The sequence below is a fragment of the Populus trichocarpa genome, chromosome 1 (assembly GCF_000002775.5).
Source record: "Populus trichocarpa isolate Nisqually-1 chromosome 1, P.trichocarpa_v4.1, whole genome shotgun sequence".
NCBI classification, from domain to species: domain Eukaryota; kingdom Viridiplantae; phylum Streptophyta; class Magnoliopsida; order Malpighiales; family Salicaceae; genus Populus; species Populus trichocarpa.
This window is the reverse complement of record NC_037285.2, coordinates 43,835,944-43,856,947: the sequence shown is the minus strand read 5'-3', so window position 1 is coordinate 43,856,947 and position 21,004 is coordinate 43,835,944. Positions and strand designations below refer to the sequence as shown.

At 33.5% G+C, this 21,004-nt stretch overlaps 2 protein-coding genes across 2 annotated transcripts; both read left to right on the top strand.

Moving 5' to 3' along the window:
- The first annotated feature begins 1,352 nt into the window (after positions 1-1,352).
- LOC18095686 (G-type lectin S-receptor-like serine/threonine-protein kinase At4g27290) lies at positions 1,353-12,313 on the top strand. The gene is made up of 14 exons (XM_052448082.1): positions 1,353-2,435; positions 2,923-3,063; positions 3,247-3,419; positions 3,685-3,895; positions 4,251-4,488; positions 4,567-4,717; positions 4,981-5,279; positions 8,286-9,595; positions 9,922-10,068; positions 10,272-10,426; positions 10,689-10,899; positions 11,118-11,355; positions 11,433-11,583; positions 11,789-12,313. Exons 1-14 carry the CDS (start codon positions 1,640-1,642, stop codon positions 12,092-12,094), a joined length of 4,527 nt encoding a protein of 1,508 aa, XP_052304042.1. The 5' UTR covers positions 1,353-1,639; the 3' UTR covers positions 12,095-12,313.
- A 2,423-nt stretch (positions 12,314-14,736) lies between these two features.
- On the top strand, positions 14,737-15,850 carry LOC18095684 (stress-response A/B barrel domain-containing protein UP3). The gene has a single exon (XM_024606178.2). The coding sequence runs from the start codon at positions 14,779-14,781 to the stop codon at positions 15,583-15,585; it is 807 nt and encodes a 268-aa protein (XP_024461946.1). The 5' UTR covers positions 14,737-14,778; the 3' UTR covers positions 15,586-15,850.
- Positions 15,851-21,004: the final 5,154 nt, after the last annotated feature.

Sequence of the window (21,004 nt, the reverse complement as noted above, 5' to 3'; positions counted from 1 at the left end):
ACTAAGGGAAAAAAATGTATTTTTTAATCAAAATTGATTTTTCTTATTCATGTATTTCTTTTTTCTTTAACAATGTTTTTTATACATAAGCACTATTTTTAAAAAATGAAAATATATAATGATTTGAAAAGTAAGTTTCAACAAAAAAAATTATTAAATAATAATTTTTAAACAACTGTATGGAAAATAAAAGTAATTAATTTGATAAAATCATATAAAATAATTAACAATAAAGTTTTTTTAAAATAGATTTTTTTTATTCTTGTTGAATATTCATGAACATTTTTTTAAAAAAATCCACATATTAGGTTCATATATTATATAATTATTCATAAAAATATTTTTTAAAATAATTTTACAGGTGAAGTATAGCAACAATCCTATGTCTAGAAAATGAGGCTATGAGTTTTTAGGTCCTATAAAGTATAAACCTAATTTTCAACAAGTTTTTATATACAAACATCATAAAAACTTCAATAACTCTATTTTTAATCTTAAAACACCCTCTAATTAGCTTAAAAACTTAAAATCAAATCAAATGAAAAATATTTTTGAATCCCGATCTAATTTTTTTGACATGATTAAAGAGTAAAACCATTTTTATAAAACTCTCTTCTCCAAGATAAATTTATTATTGCTAAGATCAATTTTTTTCATGGTCAGAATATGAATGCTCAAAATTTTCTCTCTTCTTTTTTATTTTTTTTGAACTTTTCTACTTTTTTTCCAACTCACAAGAACTAAAATATAAGGAAAATAAAGTTTGGATTGGAATGTAAATATTAAAAACTACAAGGATCAAATATGAAAAATTCAAAAAATTAAGGGATCAAAAAGGTATTTTTCATATAAAAAATTGTCATTTGTTCAATGAACAGTGAGATTCATCATGTTTTTGTTTTAGTATAATAAAATAATAATAATCTAAAAATGTCTTAATCTCCCCCTTAAGAATGTGAGGAGAGAGAAGTTGTCTGAATAAACATGTGAATGCAATCCTCTATTCGTTAAGAATGAGAAAAATGGAGTCCTTGAAGATGATTGTTCACTCATACATGAAAAATGGAACATCGCTTTCGTGGTAAAGAAGTTGTGGCTATAAATATGAATATTTTCACATCTAAGCCATTCATTAACTGAGCTACAGAAAAAAACCATAGAAGTAACGATGGGTTACATTCCCATACTTCTTTTTTGCTTCTTTTCATTGCTGAATAGAGTGACGGCCACAGCCATTGACATCATAAACACAACTCAGTTCATCAGGGATGGCGATACCATAGTTTCAGCAGATGGAACCTATGAATTAGGATTTTTCAGCCCTGGAAAGTCAAAAAACAGATACCTGGGCATATGGTATGGGAAATTACCAGTTCAAACTGTAGTTTGGGTTGCCAATAGAGAAACTCCTCTTAATGATTCGTTGGGGGTCTTAAAGATAACAGACAAAGGAATTCTTATCCTTCTCGATCGCAGTGGGAGCGTGATTTGGTCTTCCAACACAGCAAGACCTGCGAGGAATCCAACCGCTCAACTTTTGGAGTCAGGAAACCTTGTTGTGAAAGAGGAGGGCGATAACAACCTGGAAAATTCCTTGTGGCAGAGTTTTGAACATCCGACTGATACGATATTGCCAGGCATGAAGCTAGGAAGGAGTAGAATAACAGGAATGGAATGGTCCATGACATCATGGAAATCAGAAGATGATCCTTCCAGAGGTAACATTACATGTAAACTTGCTCCTTATGGATATCCTGACATTGTTGTGATGGAAGGTTCGCAAGTGAAGTACCGATCTGGACTCTGGGATGGTCTGCGGTTCAGTGGCGTGCCTAGCACAAAACCAAATCCTATATACAAATATGAATTTGTTTTCAATGAGAAGGAGATATTTTACAGAGAAAGTCTTGTTGATAAGTCGATGCTTTGGAGGCTCGTGACAAGACAGAATGGTGATATCGCGAGCTTTACTTGGATTGAGAAAACACAAAGTTGGTTGCTTTATGAAACAGCAAATACAGATAATTGTGATCGATATGCACTATGTGGTGCAAATGGTTTCTGTGATATTCAAAGCTCTCCAATGTGTGATTGCTTGAATGGATTTGTACCAAAATCCCCAAGAGATTGGAACGTGACTGATTGGGCAAATGGTTGTGTTAGAAGGACTCCACTAAATTGTTCTGGAGATGGGTTCCGAAAGCTCGCTGGAGTGAAGATGCCTGAGACAAAATCATCGTGGTTTAGCAAGACGATGAATCTTGAGGAGTGCAGGAACACGTGCTTGGAGAAATGCAACTGTACAGCATATTCAAATCTGGACATCAGGAATGGAGGAAGTGGGTGCTTGCTCTGGTTCGGCGACCTGGTTGACATTAGAGTTTTTGCTGAAAACGAGCAAGAGATTTATATACGAATGGCCGAATCAGAACCAGGTATGAATTTATCTTCAGACAAGAAGACTCACTATCTACAAATCACTTTCTAGCAACTTGTGGCTGAGTCATTCTTTAAATAGTAACTGCCAATTTAAAGCTAAAATAGGAAATCAAACATACTAGATATAGAAGAAGATTTTCCTTCACTTTATTTTTCCTGCGCTTCTGCAGCGATCTTTTCCATTATAGTATATTTCTCAAAAATCTTCATTTTCAATCTCGTTGCAAACCGTGTTTCCTTGTAACTATATTACACAGGATACAGAGACTTTACTAAGAACGAATTTGGAAATGAATCAAAATATGCACTATCCACAGGGCAGACTAAATAGAAGTCATTGCCAACATGGACATATCGTAGCTAATAGATAACCATGAGAAAGGGTGCTATAGCTAATAAAAATTTATAGCCGTACTAAATTCTATACCTCTCGACTTTCCTATTGTTGTCCTTTAACTCCAGTTTTTCTCTTCCATGTTGTAGATATTGGAGATGGTGCAAGGATAAAAAAAAAATCCGAAGCCAAGAAAAGGATCATAATAAGCACTGTGTTATCTACTGGGATTCTGTTCCTTGGCCTAGCCTTGGTCTTGTATGCTTGGATGAAGAAGCATCAGAAAAACAGTACGTAATTCACACCATGAACATTTAACAAGTACTCCATCTCTCCATTTCAGATAAGATGTTTTGTTTCTTTTGAATTTTGATTTTTAAAAATGGAAGGCATCGTCAAAATGTTAAAAGAGTATTTGGTAGCTTACTGTAACCAAAAATATTGTTCCCATTCTTCTTTCTTATTCATGCCAGTTATTCTGCCTGCGGGACAAATGACAGAAGCTCTGGAAAGAAGTTCAAATAACATGCAGAGGAAGGAAGATCTGGAACTTCCATTGTTTGATTTCAGTACCTTGGCTTGTGCAACAAACAATTTCTCTACCGACAATAAACTTGGAGAAGGGGGTTTCGGAACAGTTTATAAGGTACTAATCTAAAAACAATCAGGCAACTAGATTGCTTCAATTTTTCATGGCACAAACTGATGGCAGCACTGATTTTTATAATTTGTTGGTATTATTTTGCTTGGAACTTCTTCCACGGAAAGCCTTTAAACATAAAACAATGACTGCTCGGAAAGTGTTCAAACTTTATAGTCACAACAGATGCAAGTAGTGGGGAACATCACACTGTGATTCCCGACTTTCACAAGACAAATGATTGCTTATGATACTGAGTGATTGTTTGCAGGGAACATTAGCAGATGGACGAGAAATTGCAGTGAAGAGGCTCTCTAAGATTTCAAGACAAGGTCTTGATGAGTTAGAAAATGAAGCCAATTATATTATGAAACTTCAGCACCGGAATCTAGTGAAGCTTCTAGGATGCTGCATCGAAAGAGATGAAAAGATGTTGATCTATGAATTCTTGCCTAACAAAAGCTTGGACTTTTTTATTTTCGGTATGAATCTCTCAAAACCGCTACAAATTCTTTCCAATTATATTGGCAATATAGGGCAGTCATCGCACCGTAACCAAATCTCAGTGAACAAGGCCATGAGCTGTGGCTTAAGAAAAAAAAAAGCACACTAGATGAGTCGGGGATACAAGTTACTGGGACAAATGGGGAGCCATAAGCACCAAAACAATCATCTGTTGTGTTTCCTTCAAAACTCTTGGGAAAATGGCAAACCAATTTGTGATTTTATTTGAACATTCTTTGATTTTTAAGTACGCATTACCTTTCTTTCGTACCTTCTCATATCCATTTAGGAATCTGCTGCTATAATGATTTGACTTGGGCAAATAATTGACAGAAAAAACACGAAGCTTTCTACTTGATTGGCCTAAGCGCTACAACATTATCAATGGTATTGCTCGTGGACTCCTTTATCTTCACCAGGATTCAAGATTAAGAGTAATTCATAGAGACCTGAAAGCCGGCAATATTTTATTGGATAATGAGCTGAACCCGAAAATTTCAGACTTTGGCCTGGCTAGAAGTTTTGGAGGAAATAAAATTGAAGCCAATACTAATAAAGTGGCTGGTACATAGTAAGTGCCTCCTCCGACGTATGATTTTTATCTTCGTTTTTTCACATTTACCTCTTAACATTCCATGAATGAGTGCAGCGGCTACATATCCCCTGAGTACGCAAATTATGGACTCTACTCGGTAAAATCAGACATCTTCAGCTTCGGTGTATTGGTGCTAGAGATAGTGAGTGGGAACAAGAACAGAGGATTCAGTCATCCAGACCACCATCTCAACCTTCTTGGGCATGTAAGTTTCAAAACTATTTTATTTACTCTTCTTTTCATTTTACTCTTGAGCACCTATGTTAGGTTGCAGGTGCTTGGCATGTTTTGGACACTGGGACACTTCAAATGCTTTAAATATTTGTAAAAGTCTGTAAACTAATCCAGTCTGAAAATGATATGCATGATGGTTTTGGATCAAAGAGTCATGGGGAGATGGAGTCACTGCAATTATTTTCTTATTTCTAGATATCAAATCTGTTATAATAACATGGTCTTGTTTATTAGGCTTGGTTACTGTTCAAAGAAAACAGGTCTTTGGAACTGGCTGCAGATTCAATAGCTATAACATGCAATTTATCAGAAGTGCTACGATCAATTCACGTGGGTTTATTGTGCGTGCAAGAAAATCCAGAAATGAGGCCAACCATGTCAAATGTAGTTTTGATGCTAGGTAATGATGATGTACTGCCTCAGCCTAAGCAACCAGGTTTCTTCACTGAAAGGGATGTGATTGGAGCAAGCTATTCATCCAGCCTCAGCAAACCGTGTTCAGTTAACGAATGCTCGGTTTCAGAGTTAGAACCAAGATAGATTGCTTTCAATGTTGTCGGTGTTGATATTTTGTTTCTCTATTGTTATGCCGTGTACTCTTATATTCTTGATATTGTCCCCGGTGTCAAACGTATCTACCTCAGAACTGCACTGTGTAAGGTCATTAACGTTGGAATTAATTTTGAAGTCTTTGTTTTCTATTTTTTTTTAAGGTATTTTCTAGATTTATACATGTAACTATTAAATAAATATTTATTTTTTAAATTTCTTGAATTATCTTAGACTAGCATAAATATATATTTAGAGTATTATAAATCTAAGTTCAAATCCATTGAAACTTCCTTTCTTAAGAGAGTAATATTTATATAAATGAGATTTATTTTTTACCATGTTTTCTATATTTCTATTTTTACTTTTCTCCTTCAAATATTTCTAGCAATACCAACACCGTTGATCTGTTATATCCAATAGAATTCATTAACCAATTAGAATTCAAATGGCGTTCCTTCCAATACACTTCCATTTATTATAACCATCTCTGTCTTTTTTTATTTTCCTTCACATTTCTTTTTCTTAGGTTAATGAATGCCACTGATAGAAAAATAAGAGAATTATGATATAATTTTTTATTGCAAATCAAATATCAGGTTTTCACATTCTAAAATTCAGAACAGATTTTAGTTCAGCAACATGTCTCTAGAAATAAAAAATAAAAAAAAAATAGGGGTGAGTGTCGTGTGGGGTTAGTGTACGACTAAAATGATAAACAAATTTTCTATGAATTATGTGTGTGTGAAGCACGACATAGGTATAGTGATTTCCCACATTTTTTAAGAGTTTTGTTAGTTAATTTTATCTATATATTTTTTTTAATTTAACGTGGATATCCGGACCAGCTTGCGCGTATCTCGATTAATTTCACAGGCCCTGAAATTAACGACCATGTAAGCCTCCAGTGGCCATCATATGAGCAACCACAAGGCTCGAACCTGAGACCACTGAATAAGCAAATCTTTTGGTCTCAAACTCTTATCATTAGACCATCATCTAAATAGTTGGGTTTTTTTTTTAAAAAAAAAAAGAGGGTGAGTGCATTGTGGGTTACTGCTATGTGTCGAGGACAAATTTGTCAGCGAATAGGAGCCTTCCATGTTTGAATTTGGAAGCGTATAGAAAAAAAAAAAAAAAAAAGTCTCCTATGGCTACCAACTAATGTTTTGCCTAAAGTATGATTCTTTGGACCTTTTGTGGAATGGAATTATTTGGAATTTGAAAGAGGGCGTCCCCTTCAATTCTATGGGTCTAAGTCTTCGTAATATTTTTTTTTCCCTGTAGTTTATATGTTAAAAAAAAAATTATTGATGTATGATTATTTAAAAAAAAATAAATAAATTATTTGATTTTTCTAAATAAAGTTAAAAAAATAAAGGTTGGCCCTTTTAAAAAGAAATCCAAAAGGTCTCACGAACCAATTCCTAGGCCCATTTTAATGTTTTTTTTTTTTTTTTGGCTTGGATGCATGGACGGTGCGTCATCTTTCCAACCAATATTTTTTCTTGCAAACGACGGCATACGACCCTTCATCTGGGACAACATACGACCTGTTGTCAGTATCTCCAGTTTTGGGTTATTAAAAAATTGGGGTTGGGATTTTTCAACTTTAAAAATTTATTTTCAGTATTTGTTTTACTTTAAAATACTTATAAATTAACCTAGATACCTGTATAAATTATTTAATGTCTTCAAACAACTTAAAAATTGATATGTAAATAAAAAATTAACTTAAAACCCAAAACATTTTCAAAATTAGATCTAATTTCTAAAGTAATGTTAATGTGAAATAACATCAGAGTTAGATTTTATTTTTTTGAATGAAATCCATAGAATATAAAAATTGATTTTTTTAGTGAACAAAATCAAATCAACCATCAATTTTTTTTCTTTACAATCAAAATTCAACTAGTCTCTCTTTATCTTTTTAATCAAGAATTAAAAAAATAAAAAAAAATAAAGATTTATTCTAAAATTATTTTTAAAAAAAATTAGAGAGACCGAAACATTATTTCATTATTTAAAAGTAGGACCAAAATGAACTTTTTTCTAAAGTTTTGAACCGCCATCCATTTTTTTCTTCATCTTATTCACTTTGATGCTCTAACTTTAAATCCTTTTATTTCTTAATAAATTAACCTAGATTGATTATCAATTTGGTTTTAAAAGGACCCAATGGTGTAGAAAAAAAGATTAAATGACTAAAATAAATCGTGGAGTTATATATGTGTGAATAGTGATGTGGGCTACAGTAACTTACCCATAACATTTAGAGTTTTGATAATTTTGTCTTTTAATGAAATGAGTGAGTGCCGTGTGGGGTTAGTGGTATTTGTCCAAGACAAATTTGACATGGCTAGCGAGGAGCCTTCTATCTTTGAATTTGGAAGTCAATGGAAGAAAAAATCCAGTCTCCTACGGCTAAATTATGCTTGTTTGGACCTTTTGTGGAATGGAATTATTTGGACTTTGAAGGAGGACATCCCCTTCAATTCTACGAGTCCAAGTCTTCCTAAAATATTTCACGCATTTTTTTGTCATTGATTGCCTTAAGAACCGGCAGTCATTAGTCGTGAGAATTGCATATTTTATAATGCAATCAACAACAAATCATTTAATTAGGAAAAAAAATATAATTCATTTAATTAGAAAAAAAAATATAATTTAAGTTAATTAGATTAGCATGTCAAACTTATCATTCAGGTTATGAAACTGAATATCAATAAATAAAAAATAAATTACAAAACTTAAATTCCAATCAATCCTCTTATAAGTATGAAAATGAAAAAAATTTGTCTTAATCTCCCCCTTAAGAATGTGAGGAGAGAGAAGTTGTCTGAATAAACATGTGAATGCAACCCTCTATTCGTTAAGAATGAGAAAAATGGAGTCCTTGAAGATGATTGTTCACTCATACATGAAAAATGGAACATCGCTTTCGTGGTAAAGAAGTTGTGGCTATAAATATGAATATTTTCACATCTAAGCCATTCATTAACTGAGCTACAGAAAAAAACCATAGAAGTAACGATGGGTTACATTCCCATACTTCTTTTTTGCTTCTTTTCATTGCTGAATAGAGTAACGGCCACAGCCATTGGCATCATAAACATAACTCAGTTCATCAGGGATGGCGATACCATAGTTTCAGCAGATGGAACCTATGAATTAGGATTTTTCAGCCCTGGAAAGTCAAAAAACAGATACTTGGGCATATGGTATGGGAAAATACCAGTTCAAACTGTAGTTTGGGTTGCCAATAGAGAAACTCCCCTTAATGATTCGTTGGGGGTCTTAAAGATAACAGACAAAGGAATTCTTATCCTTCTCGATCGCAGTGGGAGCGTGATTTGGTCTTCCAACACAGCAAGACCTGCGAGGAATCCAACCGCTCAACTTTTGGAGTCAGGAAACCTTGTTGTGAAAGAGGAGGGCGATAACAACCTGGAAAATTCCTTGTGGCAGAGTTTTGAACATCCGACTGATACGATATTGCCAGGCATGAAGCTAGGAAGGAGTAGAATAACAGGAATGGATTGGTCCATGACATCATGGAAATCAGAAGATGATCCTTCCAGAGGTAACATTACATGTAAACTTGCTCCTTATGGATATCCTGACATGGTTGTGATGGAAGGTTCGCAAGTGAAGTACCGATCTGGACTCTGGGATGGTCTGCGGTTCAGTGGCGTACCTAGCACAAAACCAAATCCCATATACAAATATGAATTTGTTTTCAATGAGAAGGAGATATTTTACAGAGAAAGTCTTGTTGATAAGTCGATGCATTGGAGGCTCGTGACAAGACAGAATGGTGATGTCGCGAGCTTTACTTGGATTGAGAAAAAACAAAGTTGGTTGCTTTATGAAACAGCAAATACAGATAATTGTGATCGATATGCAATATGTGGTGCAAATGGTTTCTGTGATATTCAAAGCTCTCCAGTGTGTGATTGCTTGAATGGATTTGTACCAAAATCCCCAAGAGATTGGAACGTGACTGATTGGGCAAATGGTTGTGTTAGAAGGACTCCACTAAATTGTTCTGGAGATGGGTTCCGAAAGCTCGCTGGAGTGAAGATGCCTGAGACAAAATCATCGTGGTTTAGCAAGACGATGAATCTTGAGGAGTGCAGGAACACGTGCTTGGAGAAATGCAACTGTACAGCATATTCAAATCTGGACATCAGGAATGGAGGAAGTGGGTGCTTGCTCTGGTTCGGCGACCTGGTTGACATTAGAGTTTTAGATGATAATGAGCAAGAGATTTACATACGAATGGCCGAATCAGAACTAGGTATGAATTTATCTTAAGACAGGAAAAGTCAGTATTAGTTTTAATCACCTTGCAAACTGTGTTTCCTTGTAAATATATAACACAGGATCCAGACACTCCACTAAAAATGAGTGATTCACTCTTAGTAAATTGTGTGGATCCTGTGTTATATATATATAGAGTCGAGATTTGCCCAATCCACACCTTTGCCATCATGTACAAATCCTTGCTGATAGATAACCAAGAGGAAGGGTGCTTGTAGCTAATAAAAAATTTCTAGCCATACTAAATTCAATTCGATTTAGTTTCCTATTGTTGTATTTTCACTCCAGTTTTTCTCTGCCAAGTTGTAGATAATGGAGATGGTGCCAAGATAAATAAAAAATCCAAAGCGAAGAAAAGGATCATAATAAGCACTGTGTTGTCTACTGGGATTCTGTTCCTTGGCCTAGCCTTGGTCTTGAGTGTTTGGATGAAGAAGCAGCAGAAAAACAGTACGTAATTCACACCATGAACATTTAACAAATACTCCATCTCTCCTTTTCCAGATAAGTTTTGATTCTTTTAAATTTTGATTTTAAAAAATACAAGGCAACGTTAAAATGTAAGAGTGTATTTGGTGACGTAAAGAAATCATGCTGGGGCCAAAAATATCGTTCCCATGCTTCGTTCTTATTCATGCCAGTTCCTCCTGCAGGAAAAATAGCAGATGCTCTGGAAAGAAGTGCAGATCATATGCACAAGGAAGATCTAGAGCTACCAATGTTTGATTTGGGTACTTTGGCTTGTGCAACAAATAATTTTTCTGTTGAAAATAAACTTGGAGAAGGGGGTTTCGGATCTGTTTATAAGGTACTAATCTATAAAGAATCAGGCATCTAGATGGCTTCAAAATTTCATGGTACAAACTCATGGCACCATTGATTTTTTTTGGTATTAGTTTCCTTGGAACATCCATGGGACTGAGCCTTCTAAGAATAAAACAATGACTCTTCAGAAAGTGTTCAAACTTCAGAGTTACAACAGATGCAAGCAGCGTGCAACATCATACCATGACTCCCGACTTTCACAAGACTAAGTATGATTGCTTATGATACTGAGTGATTATTTGCAGGGAACATTAGAAGACAGGCGAGAAATAGCTGTGAAGAGGCTCTCTAAGAACTCAAGACAAGGACTTGATGAGTTCAAAAATGAGGCCAATTATATAGTGAAACTTCAGCACCAGAATCTAGTGAAGCTTCTAGGATGCTGCATTCAAGGAGATGAAAAGATACTGATCTATGAGTTTTTGCCTAACAGAAGCTTGGACATTTTTATTTTCGGTATGAATCTCCCAAAACCCCTACAAATTCTTTCCAATTACTGCACCTTAAAGCTTTCTCCACTTTCATGGTCACACATGCTGCCGTACCAAATTGTAATTTTAATTAAACATTTATTATGTTTTTAAGTATGGATTACCTTTAATCCTAGTTTTTTATATGCATTTTAAAAGCTGATCAGAGCTAGAATGATTTGACTTGGGAAAACAATTTGACAGAAAATACACACAGCTTTCTACTAGATTGGACCAAGCGCTGCAACATTATCTTTGGGATTGCTCGTGGACTACTTTATCTTCACCAAGATTCAAGACTAAGAGTAATTCATAGAGATCTGAAAGCCAGCAATATTTTATTGGATGATGAACTCAACCCAAAAATCTCAGATTTTGGCCTGGCTAGAAGTTTTGGAGGAAACGAAACTGAAGCCAATACTAATACAGTGGCTGGTACATAGTAAGTGTCTCCTCCTGTGTGTGTTTTTATCTTTATTTTTTCACTAATAAAACTTAGCATTCCCTGAATAATTGCAGTGGCTACATATCCCCTGAGTATGCAAATCATGGACTCTACTCACTAAAATCGGACGTCTTCAGCTTCGGCGTATTGGTGCTGGAGATAGTGAGTGGGAACAGGAACAGAGGATTCATTCATCCAGACCACAGCCTCAACCTTCTAGGACATGTAAGCCATCCATACCACACCTATGTTAGGTTCCAAGTGCTTGGCATGTTCTCTGTCTTTGGACACTTCAAATGCTTGAAATATCTGTAGATATTTTGAATCTGACAATGAAATGCATGACGGATTCTGGATCCTTGAGTCCAGGGATGTATTCTATTATATCTAAATATCAAATCTATTCTAATTACATGATTCTGCTTATCAGGCTTGGAGATTGTTTGAAGAAAACAGGCCTTTGGAACTGGTTGAAGAATCACTAGTAATAGCATGCAATTTATCTGAAGTGCTACGTTCGATTCATGTGGGTTTATTGTGTGTGCAAGAAAATCCAGAAGATAGGCCAAACATGTCAAATGTTGTTCTGATGTTACGTGATGATGGTACTCTGCCTCAGCCTAAACAACCAGGTTTCTTCACTGAAAGGGATCTGACTGAAGCAAGATATTCATCCAGCCTGAGCAAACCATGTTCAGTTAATGAATGCTCGATTTCAGAGTTAAGACCAAGATAGATTGCATTTTGCGCTGATATTTTGTATTGTTTCTAGATGGTTATTCTCTACTTTTCGAAATATTAATTTGTGGTTATGTTCTAGGCATATATAATTCAGCCATCCCACAAAGAAATAATGTATTTTGATCAACTATGGTAATATATGTATGGTATGTAAGGCTGGTGTAATAAAAGGTACGCATGAAGTGTAAGGAAATGGATCTTCAAGTTATTTAAATCCATGGTGGCACATTCATAGAACTAGCTTCCATGACTTTCTTTGCTTCCGTGATAAGAACTGTCCATGACCATTTTGAGAGATCTCAAATTACGCCCTGTACTGTAAAATATCTTGCAAACTGCAGAGCAGGTTCTCATTGTGGATATCTGTCGAACGTTTTGCTGATATAAGGTAAACAATCTGTTTGAAAATAATTAGCACTAGATAGGTGTCTACCGATATGCAACGGGCTAGTGCAAATTTTCTCAACGCTATAAAATAATATTCAAACGATGTTAATCCATGACAAATCAGGTTAAATTTACTAAAGCACGATTCATGATATAAGACTGAAACAACCTATAAAAAGGAAAACAAAAAAAAAATCGTAAAATTCGAGACTTAATAACCTAATGTCAAAGATAAAAAAAAAATTCAAAAAATATAATGCCGAATAAGCAAATTCAAGTCAACTCGGCTTAACTTGATAAATTCACAACTCACGATTTGAGACCGGGATAAAAAGAAATTCAAAAGAAGTACCCAGCAAAAACAACAAAGTTTAACAAAAAAAACTTCAAAAAAAACACCCTATCTAATCCGAGTTAACTTTACCAACCCGTCAACGTAATAACTAAACAGAAAAAAAGTGAAAAAATAACAAAGTTTAAGGAAAAATTATTGCATGCAAAACGATGAGATTGAAAAGGAAAAACTCATAAAAAATCAAGGAAAAAAATTAGACTTCTAAAAAAAACACTTAGCAAAAAATATCAAAGTTAAATAAAAAAACTTAATAAGAAAATGCAAGCTAACTCAGGATAACTTTACCATCTCGCACTCGGGATAACCCATCATGCGTTGACACATACATTTGTTTTTAAATAATATTTAATAAAACACACTCAAAGGTCAATAATTAAACAGCAAATGATAAATAAAAAAAATAATTAAAAAAAAACCAAGTCAACTTAGGTTAATTTAACTAACTTGTAATCTGAGATACGAGACTGGGATAACCCAACAAAAAGAAAAGCAGAACAAATTAAGAAGTTCAAGGCCAATAATTCAATGTCAAATGATGAAAAAAAACCAATTAAAAAAACCTTAAAAAAAGATCAAACTTAAACTAGGTTTATCATCAAAACCGGTAGACTGAGTTATGAGACTGAGATTATCCTATAAAAAGAAAACATTAAAAAACCACTAAGAAAAATTTCAAACCAATTAAAATTTAAAATAATTAATATTAAAACAATAAGGACTAAACAATGCACAAAAATAATTGAAAGAAACTAATTAGGGACTAAATTAAAAAACAAAATAAATGAAGAAAATGATAAAAAAAAAAAAAGGAGCAATAAAACAATGGGGACATATTGGAAACCACATAAAATTAAATTAAACTCCCAAGGACAAAATATAAAAAAATAATAATGAAAGAATAAAAAAAATAGTAATAAAGAAAACAAGGACCGGATTGTATAAAAAAAATCTAATGAGATTAAATGACGAGGAACGAAATTAAAAACAAGATAAACTTAAAGAAGCATCAAATAAAAAAAAAATAAGGACCAAATCCAAAATAAATACAAACCGAAGGATACAATTGAATTTGTCAAAGCTCTGCACGTATACCAAGCCTTAGGAGAGAGAAAAAAGGAGGAGGAAAAAAATCAATCATCACAAAACCACAGCTCAAATGACAAAACGTGCCACCTTAAAAGATGCATTGCTACCTTTTCGCATCGGGTGAGTAGGAAATTGATCTTTTTTGCCACCGTACATGCCCCCCACTTATCACCAGAATAGCGCGAGGGCAATGAAGCACCTATGCTTGTGTGGCACGTGCAGACCTATTTTATTAATTTATTAATATTATAATAATACAAGTTGCTAAAAAAACTCTAAGAGCACACAAATATTATGAGAATACAATGATCCAAATACAAAAATACTCTCCCTAGACAGCCTTTAATTTTTCGAAGACAAAGGGAAAACATGAAATTTTATTATACATGAAATGAGTAAAGATAAAACAATCCCTCTTTTATTTTAAAAGGCTAATATTTTTAGATTTTAAGAGCATAAACGTTATTTAACTATACAAATAAATCTACAAACACACAAGAATCCCTGGACTAAAAGCCAATATTTTGAGCTCAATATAGTATTTTTACTATATATAAAATATACAAACAACAACTTTGGCCAATCAATTCTCATATAACTTTTATATTCCATGAAAAATATAATTTTATCCTTGGTGTTAAGACAATTATTAAAAGCAATAAAGAGTAAAATTATCGTTACACGTGCTTGAATCTGATTCTCCTCAAATATCCTTTTAGTTTTTCGTTCATACGTCGAGTTATTCAATAGTAAGGTTGACCCTGGCTAGCAAGCAGTAAACATTAACCTAACTGCCTTGGATATAAGTTGTGAAACCAAACAACAAAGCAAAACAGCCCACGAATCATTGGATGACAATGTTGTGTCTTAAAGCCGCACGTTCACGCACCGCCAAGCCATTTTCCTTCCCTTTCTCGTCTCAGAACCACCAACTCAAGCCCTTCTTCCTCTCCTTCGAGCCTTACTCTGCATCATCCAAATCCCAGATCAAAATGTCATCATCCACTCCATCCCAGACAGTAGAACACATAGTCCTCTTCAAAGTCAAAGAAAACACTGACCCCACTAAAATCAACACCATGATTAATTCCCTCAACCGTCTGATCTCACTGGACTCCGTACTCCACCTAAACGCCGGTGCCCTCTACCGCACCAAATCCTCACCTATTCCCTTCACTCACATGCTCCACAGCCGTTACTCCTCTAAAGAAAACCTCTCCGCTTATGCTGTTCACCCTAGCCATGTCAGCGTGGTTAAAGAATCGGTTCAGCCAATCTGTGACGACGTCATGGCCGTCGATTGGGTAACAGATGATCTCAACGGTGGTGGTTCATTGGTCCCACCTCCTGGGTCAGCGATTAGGTTGTCATTCCTTAAACTAAAAGAGGGTTTGGGGGATGAAGTGAAAGATGAGATACTGGGGTTAATTAAGGGGATTAAAGGGCAATATGGTGGGATTCATCAAATTAGCTGCGGTGAGAATTTCTCAGCTAGAGCCAAGGGTTATTCGATTGCGTCGCTAGCTGTTTTTCCAGGATTGAGTGAATTGGATTCCAAGGAAGAGCTTGTGAATTTGGAGAAAGCCAAGTTCAGAGATTATCTGCAGAGCTTTATTGTTCTTGATTATGTTGTGCAGCCGTCTACCTCTACTCTTTAAAGATTTCTTTTTTTTCAAGCCCCTTTGGTTACTCTTTGAGATAGAAGAGACAAATACAGAAGGGAAGTAAATGCATTTGGTTGCCGAGACAAAGGACAGTTGTGGAGTGGATCTATATCTTTTCTGTTCCGAGACCCTATCTCAGGTATTTGGATTGTTTATGTTCTGCTTGCTTTTGCTGATCATTTACTATCAATAATTTAAACTTGATAACCAATGTATTAAGAAATGTTAAAATGGCTAGTAGTTGAGTTGGTTTTGTATATGTCATCCTCTTCTGAATCCATAAGTAGTGAGATTGAGATTGTGGATGTTTAAGTAGTAGCTTTATTTAAGCTCTGGTGGTGTAGGATTCGATCTGCTAATGCTAGCAAAATGCTTACTTTTTTAAACCAATAAAAGAAAGCGAACAACATCTTTTCGCCCATTTTGGGTTTCCTTTAGCAAATAAAACTATAGGCTTTAATCAACTGTCTGTGAAAAAAAAAAAAAAAAAATAAGCTTTGTGATTGTTACTTCATTGGTGGAAAATATGTCTTTCTTGTTTTCTTCGATCAATTTTCTTTCGGTGAAGAAACCTGGCTCTTGAGGCTGCGGCAGTGCCCCATCTCCTTCCAACATATGAACCACTCTTGACATGCTCAGCCTATTAAAACTTCAGAAAGATGGCAGGATTTTACTATTAATTCATCAATCAACTCTAAAGATCCGCCTTCCTTATTGAGCTTTCATATCTGAAATTTGAAATCATTTGTTTTTTTTTTATTGAAACAGTTATTAAAAATTGGAACCCTTGTGTTAATGCTAATTTGAAAACACCTAGAAGGAAAAGAAAAGTCCTTACATTCCCAAGAAGGTTGAGTTCATGATCTGGATGAGTAAATCCCCCCCCCCCCGGACAATATCTAATACGAAAACACCAGAGCTAAATACATCGGATTTTATTGATTGAGAAGACACCATCAATGGCATACTTTGGTGACATATAACCTCTACGTATCATCAAACAAGTTAATGAGCTTTTGCTAGTAAGATATGGAGCTACTTCTATTTCATTTTTCTTTTCCTATGCAAAGAGAAGGGGGAAAAAATAAGAACTCTTACTATGTTCCTACTACTCTTCTGGTATTTGCTTTTGTTTCATTTTCTGCAAAACTTTTAGCCAAGCCAAAGTCTGAGATTTTTTTATTCATCTCCTTATCTCGTAAAATGGTGCTCAGTTTAAGATCTCTATGAATAATTCGTAGTCTAGAGTCTTGATGGAGATAAAGCAGTCCCCTTGAAACCCCATTGATGATGTGGAACCTCTTAGGCCAATCCAGCAACTTGCCTTGCACTTGGTCTGCCCATTATATACATAATCTGCAGATTAATTCATATGGCTGCTAATTTTACATACAAGTGTGTCTGATTGTAACTTGCTGTGAATATGATTTTGGAATAGGATACTTGAAAGAAAAAAGAAGTCCAGTTTAACCTGGTTCTTGTGGGTGTACTCAACTATATAGATGTAGTAAACCCTGAAACCTATATGAACCGATATATTTGCCAGTTAGTCTTTGATTAGTAGGGTTTGAGATGAAACAGAGGTTCCAATGCATTCTTTCTAGCATATCATATGTATGAAGCAACTAAAATGAAATTATCTTGAAAAAACATATGGTGAACATATTAAAGATTCTAAGATTCTAACCAAATATGTAGAAGCCTAGACTTTTGTTGGGCATGTATTCGTAGATCAAAATCTTCTCTTCTAGCTCGATGCAATATCCCAGAAGCTTTACAAGGTTTCGATGTTGTAGCTTCATTCATAAATTCATCCAGCCCTTGTCTGGATTCCTTTGAAAGCCTCTTCATAGCTATGCGTTACACACCCTGGAATGTTTATCTAGTTATCTTATCAAACTCGCGATTCTAGTTATGGTTTCACTCCGTTAAATTAATTATTTTAACCTAATATTATTTGATAAAAAATATGAAAATTAATTTATAATCAATTGATTAAATTTAATAAAAAAAATCTAATATTAAATAATAAAATTAAAGGGAAAAAAAAAAAGACAACAAAAGAGAGCCTAGTTGGATCATGGGATTGAAGTGTTTTTTTTTAAATGAAGTGTTTTTTTGAAAAAAAAATAAGTGAGAAAAATTATTCCACCATAATCTAAAAAAATATTGATGTATGATTTTTAAAAAACAATTCTTTGATTTTATTTAAATGAAGTTAAAAAAAAAAAATTGAAGGTACGCCCCTTTAAAAAGGAGTCGAAGCCTGTTCATTTTTTTTTTTTTTTAATTGGTTGGACAGATGACATATTATCTGCCTAACCAGTTTTTTTTCTTGCAGACGACTCTTAATCTGCAACAACAGATAACCTATCATCTACATCTTTAGTTTCATGTCGTTAAAAAATTGTGATTGTGACTTTTCAACTTTAAAAATTTATTATTCGACTATTTTTTTTAACCTAAAATATCTACAAAATAGCCTAAACCCCCCTTTAATGTCTTCAAACAACCTAAAAATTGATTTATAAATAAAAAAAGCAACTTGAATCCCAAAACGTTCTCATGGTTGAATCTAATTTCTAAAGTAATTTTAAAGTGAAATAACATCCAAGTTAAACTAGTCTTGAAACGTTTCATCTATTGATTTTTTTTCTTTGCAATTGAAATCTTACAAGTTTTTTTTTAATCAGAGACTAAAAAAAAAAAAATACCAAAATTGATTATTTAAAATGTAAAGGAAACAAAATATTATTTAAAAAGTAGGAGGATCAAAGTAAATTTTTTTCTTAATTTTTAAACCAACACCTATTTTTTCCATGTTTTTCACTTTGATGCTCCAACTTTAAATCCTTCCTTTTCTTTGCAAATTAACCTAAATTGATTCTCAATTTAACTATAAAAGGACCTAATTGAGTAGAAAAAACTTAAATGACTAAAATGAAAAACAAATTTTCTATGAATTATGTGTGTATGAACAGCGGCATGGGTATAGTGATTTCCCCATATCTTTTAAGAGTTTTGTTAGTTAATTTTATCTATATTGTTTTTTTTTTCCTTAAAAAAAAAAAGGGGTGAGTGCCGTGTGGGGTTAGTGCTACGTGTCCGGACAAATTTGACAGCGGATATCGAGGAGCCTTCCATATTTGAATTTGGAAGCGTATATTAAAAAAACAAAATTACAGTCTGCTATGGCTACCAACAAATGTTAGGCCTAAACTATGATTGTTTGGACCTTTTGTGGAATGGAATTATTTGGACTTTGAAAGAGGGCATCCCCTTCGATTCTATGGCCCAAGTCTTCGTAATATTTTTTTTCCCCTTAATTTTGAGGGTATAGATTATTTTAAATTAGTTTATATGCCAATGAAAATTAATTTTTATTTTGGAATAATTTTACAAATATATTCTTCGTATTAGTCTAATATATTAATTATTTAAAAGGATTTAATAAATTATCTTGATCCCAAGATTCAAATTTAAAAATTAAAAAAAATACAAATTTCTTTAATTATCAAACCAATCAGTTTAGCATATTGTAATTTTTTCATAATAAACCCTCTCTCAATAATTTTGTCCATATTTTCTTAATGATTGGAATCTCAAAGTGATTTTGTATTAATGATGACATTTTTTTTCTAGTCAGAATGGAAGGTGACCGCCCACGTGGAAAAGGAAGGGATTATTTATATGATGATTATAAGGAATTGAAAGAAGCAAATAAATTGCTTACAAGAAATGAAATCCCAAGCAAAACGACGATGTTTTAACATTCATCACACAGAATCCCAAGTGATTGTTGCATCTGTTTTGGTAGAAGAACATATATTATTATCATTTATAAAGAGGGGTTAAATTTAATTTTAATAGTTTTTTACAAGTAATAACATGACTTAATTTTCACCTCATTGGATTTTATTTTAATTTTAAAGAGGGGTTAAATTTGGAATTAAAAGATCAAGAATTAATTTTGATTAAGAAAATGATTTGTCAACTTGTTAAAAAATTAGAAACTATAACATGTTTTTATCCTTCTCTCCTAATCTTCAGTGTGAAAAAAAAATCATCATAATATTTTAGTTATTTATTTTCAAATTTGACTTTAAACTCTAATCAAGTTTAATCACTTAATTGTTTCAGCCGAATCAACCTTCAAAATAATCAGGCTACACCAGCACCATAAGTCACACTAGCTCTTAACCAACACCTTGAGTCACACGACCAGCAGCTCTTCTTACTCCAGCTCACATGCCATCATCTTTTCCTCCCAAATGACAATAGATATGTGAAGATAGGAGGGGATTAATTGATTTTGATTGATTTTTTTTTCTGATTTTTGTAGGTAATATCAATTCTCGCCGCAAGCACAAACACGAAAAGGAAAGGGAAAGCTACCCAATCTGCTATTCCGCGCTCGATCTAGGACTCCAGAGCATCATTATGTGCGTCATTGTTTGTGGTGATGTGTGACAAACACGCGCCGCGGGAAACCCACTGTTACTACAACATCTAGTTTTATTTTGGCAGTCTCATTCTATTTAGCAACATTGTTGAAGGTTGATTAATTTAGAATTTGAGATTTGTTTTTGTAAATTAATTGTGTGTATTTGTTGTGAGTATTTTTAAGGATTGTAAAAATGGTTGTGTGAATAGATTAGTAAAAATGGGTGTGTGTGGTGCACAATTTTATTTTTTTTAGCATGTGTTAGAATAAAAAAAAATAAAAAAAATATCATAAAGCATTTTTATTAACAATTTCTAAAATTTTCATTATGGCCAAGTCCTAAAAAACATGAATAATGCATTTGTATTAACTTGTAAGTTCTTAGCATAAAAAAGTGCTCAAAAATATTTTTTTGAGTTTTAGTATTTTTATAAAATTGTTGTTTTATCATTTTTTGATAAATAAAAAATATTTTGTTTGCATTTACACTTTATAACATGTTTATAAAGCTCATTAGAACTTGACCCAAATAAAATGATCCATTGGACCTACATACAAAATATCAAAAACACATCTCTTTGAAAGGGTCAAAAGCCTATTTTTGTCATAAGTGTTCGACATAAATGGATTTATGACAAGTGTCAATCCTAATATTTACTAACGTAAGAGTCAGAAATATCAACTTTGATATTTATTGACGTTAGAGTAAAAAATACCAACCCTAATATTTATTGATACCAGAATCAGAAATATTATAGATATATCATTGATAACATAACACAACAACCCATAACAATTTAAAACAAAACTAGTAATGCAACTTGCTAAAAGTAAGATGTTTTAGGAATGACAATATCTTTCATCTAGTTTAGTCAATCTCTTACCATAAAGTCTCTGAAGATCAGATAGAGTTTTTAGCGATCATAACATTAGATAATTACTTCTTAAACAAGATGTTTTCTCTCTAGA